This window comes from Pleuronectes platessa, chromosome 3 (genome assembly GCF_947347685.1).
Source record: "Pleuronectes platessa chromosome 3, fPlePla1.1, whole genome shotgun sequence".
Lineage (NCBI taxonomy): Eukaryota > Metazoa > Chordata > Actinopteri > Pleuronectiformes > Pleuronectidae > Pleuronectes > Pleuronectes platessa.
Genome location: NC_070628.1, coordinates 11,141,043 through 11,150,414, shown reverse-complemented (window position 1 = coordinate 11,150,414; position 9,372 = coordinate 11,141,043). Strand labels below are relative to the sequence as shown.

Here is a 9,372-nt window from a genome sequence, read left to right as displayed (position 1 = left end):
CTTCGCAGCGTATCTGCTGCTCTGGGAACTGACAGAGACACTATTTTTAGTCACGCAACCTTAATGCACCACGCTAAGCCTTTAACTATACAACTGCACATCGAGCCCATTCAAAGGTTGGAGCCCAGTGGTCATACACACAGACGGAGAGCCAGTATCAGTGCTCTTAGTACCCACGTTTCATATTTGGTGTCAAAGTATTAATAGGAACTGCATGCCCCGGTCTGTGAAAATACGGCAGCATATGTCAAGGAGTGAAAGAGAATTTCCTATCCTTGTGCTCTCGGTGCCTTTTTCATGTTAGTTCATTAAGCAGCGAGCCCTCACAACAACCGCGCACCATGGAAACCATGCAAAATAAAAAGAAGAAATAACTTGCGGCAGATTGACGTCAGCTTGAGGCCTTCAAATCAGCCATCTGACAAAAGACAGAGCACCCGGCTGCTGTAGCTGAGGTCACAGCGCGTCGAAGCCACTGTCTGCTTTGACTGGCAAGAAGGACTGTTGACATCTGCACTGAACATGTGAGGAGTTTGTGGTGGTGGGGTGTAATCAGCACTGGCTGCAGGAGGTAGAGAATTGGGGAAGTGGAGTTTGATTACACCTAGGTGTTCCTTGTTGGCTAAACACTCTCTCCCCTTTATCAGCAGTAGCGTACTGGGACTGGGGGACCGTTCCAAAGACGGCAGAGAACAGCATCACAAAGAGAACAGAGTGTGTGTGTGTGTTTGTTTGTGAAACAGTCCTCAAAGACTTAATAAATATCACAAGCTAACCTGTACCTTGAGAGTCTGGTGCTTATTGATGAGGACCCCCGTGGTTTACAGTCACTTACTGTAACAGAGTTATTAACTGCAAGATGAATCAAAGACGATCCTGTGATACCAACACTTCACATACACAACAGTTTATGTCCCTGACTAACAGGGGGCAGGTGATGATTACGTCGAAATATTTAAATTTCTATCATGAATGACGATAACATACACACTGAATATTACAACTCTTAGATATTGAGCTTGTGTTTAATGGATAAAATGCATTTTTAGGAACTTTGATAGGTTTTGTAATAAGAGAAAATTAGGCATTTGGGAATTTCATCCAGACAATAACAACCTTAGTAAGATTGGCAAGATACACATATTGGAAGTGCACACAGTGAGAACCTACCGAGGCAGATTGGTGTAGACGTATATTATTATAACATAAAATAATTTAAGTTATATCCCCTTGAAAACTACAAAGGTTCTGGTTTTTGAAGGCCTTTAAGACATTTGGGTCGAGGAGATGAATGACACAAGGGTTCTAAATTTCTGCTTTTATGTCATGGCATTCACAATTTGGGACATAGAACCATTTATATTAGACTGCCCCATTATTTAGGAGTGCAGAAGTAAAGAAAGGTTATTTGGTCGGATGACTCTTACTAAAACTGCATCAGGCCTGTGATGCTTTTCCATACTTTCAGTTCCTCTTTGTTTCTCTACACCAGTATTGTCTTTCTCTTACAGCATAGTCCAAATTGTCTGTGTCCAATCTTTGGGCAATGGCTGTGACCAATTTTCCCTCTTTTCTCTGCTTCAGATTACGTGATTCTCAGACAGCTCTCTGGTCTTCATGTTGGTTTATCTGTTTTCATGAACACCAGAGTACACATACAAACGAATCATCTGGTGCAGAGACAGATTACGGAGGGATACGTTCTATCTGTGAGAGACTGAAACGGCAGCTCAAACAGTGAGAGATTTATCTTCTATACAGAGATGGACAGTTATAAGCAACCGGTGTGAAGGAGTGTCGGGTCTGAGCAGTAACAGCCGAGCTTAAATTAGAAAGTAGGTGGACGGTTATTTTTTGTCTCTTGCATTTCAAGCAGAGATTGTAGCTGCGTGTACAATTTTAAATTACCAATTTGCTTCTGTCAATTGAGGAAACTTCCAACATCACCAAACAAAACAAAATGACAAAAATGTATTTAAACCATTTATTGTTTTTAACAAAACCAATGTCTCAGTCCATGTGGTTTTCCGTGCCAGTCAAACACACAGGTTACAAAATATGGCTGTTTTCTTTGTTTCTCTGTACTAACAAACTTGGCCTCGACTTTCAGCGGTTTTAGAAATGATGAGCAAGATTGAAAGAACTTTTTTAAATAAAATGTCATTATGACAGAACCAACACATGGCACAAGTGAAAAAATGAATTTACGTTTTTGTAAGGTGAAACCAAAACACGTTTATTAACTCTGTCTGTTTGTCTTGTTTCATGAAACTTTGAGGAAGAAGATGAGGTACGAGTCAGGGAAGAACCCATTAAATATTGGTGTGGGTCCAGGATCTTTTCACTTTCTTTAAAAATGAAAGATGTTAGGTGTTTCTCCAATATTGATGTTGATTACTCAGAGAATAATTCATGGATGTTGATGAAAAACATCAGGCACATCTCTATGGGTGAAAGTTTATGACAGATCCCTGTAACAAATGTCCATTTAAAACTGTCCTCACATCTCATGGGAGACTATGAATCCTCCCTCAGAGAAGTGGACTTCCAAGTATTGGTGCAGGTATTTAAAAGTGTGTCTAAATTGATTTCATTCAGAAAAATGTATCTTAAGTACACAGGCAGCACTAGACAGTGCTTGGCTCAACATACAGCAAAGTGAGAGTAGCTGTAATTGTTTTAAATTGCCATTCAGACGATACTTGTTATTTTAATTAATGTGTAAATGAGATCATGATTTACATTTTTAAGCTGGTTCCTCTGAGCAGAGTTTTATCAAATAGAAGTATTCCTATAATACCTGATGGTGTTGTTTCAATCACATCCAAATAAATGAAGGACGGTATATCTTAGAAAACACGAGATGAAATCAACAGCATCAGTACTGTTCAGCCATCATTAATAGTGTCAATGCTGACCAGCCAGTGAAGGGGTGGCTTCCTTGGCCCCTGCCAGTGCTGTCGTTGTACTGTTCCCAGATATATCCCGTTTCAACATACTGTCTATAAACGTTATTGATGAGGTTAGTCCTGAGTTCCTCATATAGAGCAGCTGCCTTTTCTTGATATGGACCCTCTGTGTTTCTATAGTGATGGAGAGCTCTCACTGCCAAGAAGTTGATGTTAATCCAAATTGGGCCCCTCCAGTAAGGGGCATCATGCTCCGTGTTTCGCTTCATATACAGGGGATCAGCCTTGGAGAGTGAACGCAGGCCGTAGGGTGTCCACAGCTTATCGAAGTCCCTCATCTCTCGGAAAATATGTTCTAGTTTAGGCGAGTCGGGTCGGAGGATCTGCAGTAAGAAGGGGAACAAGCTAACATAACCCAAAGCGTTAACATACTGCATCTTGGGGGCTCTGCGGACTGAGCGCACGAGACGAGCTATGGGGAACTGATGGCGTGGTTGACCAGGAGGTACGTACACCTTCTCCTGCTGCAAGGACACAGACTGGGTGTGGTTGCCAAAGTCACTGAAAGCACGGAGTTGCTCTGACCAGTGCAGCTCATTCAGCAGGTTGTTGTCATAGAGCACCTGGTGTGAAAGTTCGTAATCATGATGGGGCTCGCCAAGAAGGCGAGCTATACTGGCCATAATACCTGAGGATAACGCCATCCAGCAGTGTAAATCCACATGCCGCTCTTCGGCTGAGGGGTGTGATGCTCGAGGGTAGTCGTCCAGTCCGGAAGTCAAGGTCTTGGGATTGAGGAACAGATTAGTGTCCTTGTCCCGACCACGCCAGCGGTACGAGTTGGGCAGGGGTCCTGTTTGCGAGGTGTTGTACCATTCATACCAGGTTTTCAGTCGGGGGAAGAGCCTTCGGAGGAAAGGCAAAGTTGGCTGAGAAGCTGCCTCGTCTGGATTACTAGAGAACTGTTCAATAAGTTCCTGAAGAGCTAAGAAAAGAGTCGGTGGGTTGGCATTCTCATTCTGCTGCACTACAAACTCGGCTGGGACTTTACTGCGAGCCTCATCACCTAGGATCTGCTCACGGGGGATCCAGCCCTCCATGTTCATTAGGTCTATCCAGTGGGCAATCGCCTCCCTTGTCAACTGGGGGTCCCATTTACTGAGCAGCAACTGGTGAAAGCCCTCGTCCCAAAGGAATCCTCGGGGAAAGAAAGAGCGTGACGGCACAGCAGTGAATAAAGCACCTTCAGGGTAAAGGAGCGGGTACTCGTTGTAGCCCGACTGCACCACTGACTGCCCATAGAAGTAGCCCATTCCACCCAACATGTTGCTGAGCGCTGCCTTGCCAAATCGAATATGTGCCTGGCTGAAACCTTTGCTCTCAAGGCCAAAAGTCCTCTCGAACTTGGCGTCAAACTCAGCCTTCCTCTTGTCCAGCTCCTGGGTCATGATTGGGCCCACCAGTTGGTTGGGCCGATCATGGAAGCTTCCGGACTCAAACAGAACTTCGACCTGAAATGGCATCTGCACAGTGACCTGGTGAACCACGAAGTCGCTCTCCTTCCTCGGGTCAGCAGCTTTCTGTTGGTTTGGGTGATGGGGAGGCTTGTAGGTGTCGACAGCAATGTAATGCCTCTTCTCACCAGAGGGGAGCGTGTAGACAAACCTGTGGTTCATGCTGTGCTTCACGATCTCAGTCAGCTTCTCCAAGCCAGGAGACACAGTCTTAAGATAGTTGTAACTGAAAAGGTAAGAAAAGCATTATGTATCCTCCTGTGTTTTCAAATCTTCGAAAAAAAAATCTTCAGAGTGTAGTTCACAGTTTGTCACTACTCTTTAAATAAACTGAACTGAACTATACCCTAGCTGTGCTGAGGTAGCCTTAGCTCAATATATATTAACCTTTGCTGTCTCATGCTGACACAGAATGACTGGTCACAGTACTCGTACTCATAATTCATACAATTCTTTTCATTTCTATCAGTTCATACTCTGCCTTTCTATTTTACTATGTTGGTTTTCTCACAAAATCTTAAATGAAAAGGAGCAGAAAAAAGAAGAATCTGCTCCTCTACCACAACATTAATTAACAAAGCAAATAATTAAATTAAATTAAAAATTAATATGGTTATTCCCTTTAACTGTTGTTGGAAGAGCCAGCAGACAGTCCTGATGTCCATAGTGCAAGAAATACTACAACAGTAGTTGAGCTTCAGTGAACAAAGGGGTCTGGTTTTCTTTAGTTTTGTAAACACACATTTAAACACACATACTAATATATATATTTACATATATATATACCTGTATATATAGATGCAAGTTGTGATAAATACTGAAATGCTGCAAATTACAATTGTGATAACAGTATTGATAAAGCTAATGGTGAAAATCCTGCTTTTACCGCCATCTAGTTGCAGTTTTTATTTAAATGTACTTTTTATCCATCACTGATGGATTATTGAACTATTTCAATCCCCACTCTCAAACTGTGTAACTATATTCTGTTCATTTAAACAGGTAATTTGTTAACCAGTTTTCAGTCAGATGTTGCTGACAGTTCCTAACAGTCATCTTTCTATGCAGATTATCTTAACACCTGATAAGATTGAGCGCTGAGTCATGTAGTCATCTATATATTTATATATATATATATATATATATTTTATATTTTAAATTTTTGATATTCTATTTTATACTATTTTATTCAAATTTTGTTTTTTTGATTGTAATTACTTGAGCATTGCTAGAAGAGAGCCTGTGACTCAAGCATTTCATTGCCAGTGACTGCTTAATGTTATTGTTGTGCATTTGATGATAAACTCTTGAATCTTGAATCTAAACTATGTTCCCTCTGGTTATCGGGTTCATGATCGCTTTCTATTGAAAGTTGCTGCTCACAATACCGTTCAGATCTGTATTCATCCATTTACCTTGCATATCTAGCATTGTTTTGTCCTAATTCCCCGTTAACAGGCTTTCGGAAGGTGATCTTAAAGTTTCCGAGCTCCTCTGAAAAGCCGGTGATGGATGCGAGGCGGCTCTTTTCCTCGACGTGAGCTTCCAGAGTTCCCTGTGTGTCGGCTGCTGCGTAAAACATTAGGGAGATGTCGGGCGCTTGAGGTGTAGAGCTCTGGTGGGTAAAAAAAAGAAATCAGTAACCTAAATCATTTATATTTCATACAGAAGACAATAATTAAAGGGGTTATCTGAACACACGGTGAATCTGACTAAACACAGGCAGAACTCACATGCTGCTTGGCAGTGATCCTCCAGGTCCAGTCTCCTCCGTGATCCCCTCCCGCCCTCTTAACATACTCTGTGGTTAGGGTGAAATCGTTGTCTCGGATTTCCTGGACCCCGAAGTTGATCCCATCATGCATCATCCAGCCATAGCCTTGCAAACGATCCCCCTGCTCACAGGTGTGCCTCAAGTTCACGTCCCTGTCAGCAAACTGACGCATCCACATCATTCCTGTGGAGATGTGATGATGCAATTACATCAATTTGGCTGTATTGTACAGACTAGGCACAAATAAAGCTGTTTAACTGTGCTCCTGCTACTTGTCAGCAGTTTCAGACAAAAAGGAACTCACTAGTTACCTGCACTCTGTTACCAGCCAACTGTGTTTGCAGAAGAGAAGTGCATAATATAAGGTGCTTCCTTAATATTGGAAAATGTATAATTTTGGTCATGCAAATTAGCCGACAGGGTAACATGGTTCTACTTGAATCTGAAAAGTGCCTGGCCTCGTTTCCCAGCTTGTCCCTGATGTAATGCAATTAAACACTGAAGATTTGATCGACACAGAAAAACATTCAAAATACTTTTTGAGAAACATCTTCAAAATATGCTCACATTCTTCCTACATATACATCATCCTGCCCCACTATAATATATATTAAAATTACACATTTGTACCGAATTGTCAGTGTCAAATGGTCCATTAACTTTCCCAACACAAGTGTGTTTATCAGTTTCAGGATGCTCTGAATGTGTCCACCAACCTGTCACAATCGACCTGGGGCTCCTGGTTTTCATGCCAAAGTAGACCTGCGGCCTGTAAGAGCCCCAGAACCTCTCTGGAGAAACCTTAGCACTGCTGCTGTTTGCATCCAGGACAGGCGGTGACGGGTGCAGAGTCACCACCCGTTTGGCCAGGCTGGACCGCATGTAGATGGCGTAGAAGAACCAGATCAGACTGAATATGCAGAGGCCAATGGAGATGTTGATGAAGACTTTGCCAATGTCAACTTTCTTTTTCTTGTCCTTGTGGGGAAATGCAAGGGGCTTCTCATCTTTCCTTGGAAGTGGAGCAGCTTCACCGGTCACCACCCTCTTCCTCTGCCTTCCCATCCTGCCCTTCTGAAACTGGAAACAAGAGGAGGAGGATACTTGGATTGAAATATTTGAGAGATCTGGTAAAAACAATATTTCCTTTTATAAGTTTTGTCCATCCCGTTTATTTAATTATATCCTATAGGTTTAACTTCACAACTGCAAGCCGAATTAGAAAGACTAGCTATTCTAGGTGAGGGGCCTTACACAGGCATGTGCCCAGGGGCCCATTGTCTAGTGATCTGCCCATGGAAATGAAGACAACATTTCTAAATTGCATAAAATCTAAACATATTTTTTTAGCGCAATTTATTGTTACCCATCAACCGATATACATCTGCGATAACCCAGCTCTAATCTCAATGCGGACAGATTGATTACTCATTTTAAATATAGAATTATAAAAGATATACAAAAAATAAACCACAATAATTGCATCTTTAGGTGACAGTCAGTACAGTACAGTTTTGGAAAAAATTACCAAAAAGACAAAGAAGCTCAAATGAAGATTGAGGATTTATTTCCTGGTGATCGATTAATAGGATTTGTTTTTTTTTAGACTGGACTGGATTTATCCACGTGCAACAAATAAATAGGAAAATGGTTACATCGCAACCGCAATAAATACAACTATTGCTGATATTTACAGGTCATAATTATTAGCATGTATATAGATGACATTCTGATTTCTGTGCTTGGTCTTGTAGGAGCCTCCTGAGCGTCTCAGGCTAAAAACAGCGGCTCTTGCTAACGTTAACTTCGCATAGTGCATTATGGCGGCTGCGGGTTTTGCTCCTGTAACTTTCCGTTAAACTCGTACGTACAGAGCCTCCCGGCTCTGAAGTCCACCGACACCCGGTTCACCCGCCGAATCAACCCGGTAATGCAACGTAGTCTTGAGGCTGCGCGCTAGTAGTGCTAACGTCACTTTTAGCTTCAAAGAACCCGCTGTTTCAACATAATACACATTTAGTCAGTCAGCTCGTGACCCTACACGCTTCCGGGGCCTGGTTCTAGTTTATTGTTCATAGAGGAAACCGACCACAGACCTGTGGAGACGCTGCGGAGTCTCAGCTGCTCATCCTCCGATGCTAGCTTACGAGCTACTTCCTGGTTCCTTCACTGACGTGGGCTCTGCTCCTCGAGATGCCTTCGCGTGCCGTCGGTTGAAAAAAGACTGGAACACTGACAGCTCGAGTAAATGTTTTATTTTGACGCTTCAATCGTTTTATTTTTCTATCAGCTGTACATCATTTTGTTACCGTCATAATTCCTTTGTTTTGTATTGCCACAAAGTTTGATATGAATATCATACATCCACCATAAATATAAACGAAAACACGGAGAAGTTATGGTTTTATACCATTGAACTACACTTTCTGTTGACATTACAGTTACTGATAAAATCTGGAATTTTGAGTTTTTATATATAGTCAATGATGCATTTATACTATCGCGAAACTGGCTCTCAAAATGTCCGACTTCATCAGAAATTAGGAAAAAGGTAAGGTTAGGAGTATGGTGTGTATTTTTAGGAAAAGATTTGGTTTGGACATGAATTGGTGATGGTTCAGGTTTGGGATAAGGTTTTGTTTCCGGTTGCCCACAATGAAGTGAAGTCAGTGCAGAGTCCAAACAAAGATAGTTGCACATACTTTGGAATTAGTGATCAATGGCTGGAATTACAATTAAAGTCAAACTAATCACGTCACATTTCATGAGCAAAATAGATGTAGATGTTTTTTTTTGTGTATGTTATCAGATGTGCCTATTCAGAAATAAAAACACATTGGTGTCATTTACTTTTAATCTAAAAACAAAGATGTATTCTAACACTCAAATGTGTATTACGCAGTGTTGTGCAAGTTCACTACTCTCATGAACAAGTTCAAAGTTCAGTTCATACAAGTAAACTTGAATAGTTCACCATTTAAATTCTGAACTAGTTCACATTTCAGTTCATTTCATAGTTTTAAGGTGGAAAGTGAGAATGAAAGACTTAACTTGTTAAAGAAAACCTTATCCATCACTACCCTTGCCTTTACTGTCGGAATGTTAATTAGACAGTGTGTAAAAATCCCTCAGATAATAATAAGGTGCATCGGATCTCGGATGTAGTTGCTGAGTC

At 41.6% G+C, this 9,372-nt stretch overlaps 1 protein-coding gene across 1 annotated transcript; it reads right to left on the bottom strand.

Annotated features, from left to right (window-relative positions):
- Positions 1-1,970: 1,970 nt before the first annotated feature.
- On the bottom strand, positions 1,971-8,447 carry mogs (mannosyl-oligosaccharide glucosidase). Its single transcript, XM_053419034.1, has 5 exons — positions 8,294-8,447; positions 6,914-7,277; positions 6,157-6,380; positions 5,839-6,038; positions 1,971-4,649 (listed from the first exon to the last, which is right to left on the bottom strand). The coding sequence occupies exons 2-5, from the start codon at positions 7,260-7,262 to the stop codon at positions 2,879-2,881; spliced, it is 2,544 nt and encodes an 847-aa protein (XP_053275009.1). The 5' UTR covers positions 7,263-7,277; positions 8,294-8,447; the 3' UTR covers positions 1,971-2,878.
- Between the last annotated feature and the right edge of the window lie 925 nt (positions 8,448-9,372).

Bases quoted from the DNA above. Each gene is read 5' to 3' on its own strand.
- mogs (XM_053419034.1), bottom strand. From the start codon at position 7,262: ATGGGAAGGCAGAGGAAGAGGGTGGTGACCGGTGAAGCTGCTCCACTT. The intron at 6,381-6,913 runs GTTGGTGGACAC...ACATCTCCACAG, and splicing joins CCCCAGGTCGATTGTGACAG to GAATGATGTGGATGCGTCAG. The intron at 4,650-5,838 runs GTAAATGGATGA...TTACCTTTTCAG, and splicing joins AACAATGCTAGATATGCAAG to TTACAACTATCTTAAGACTG.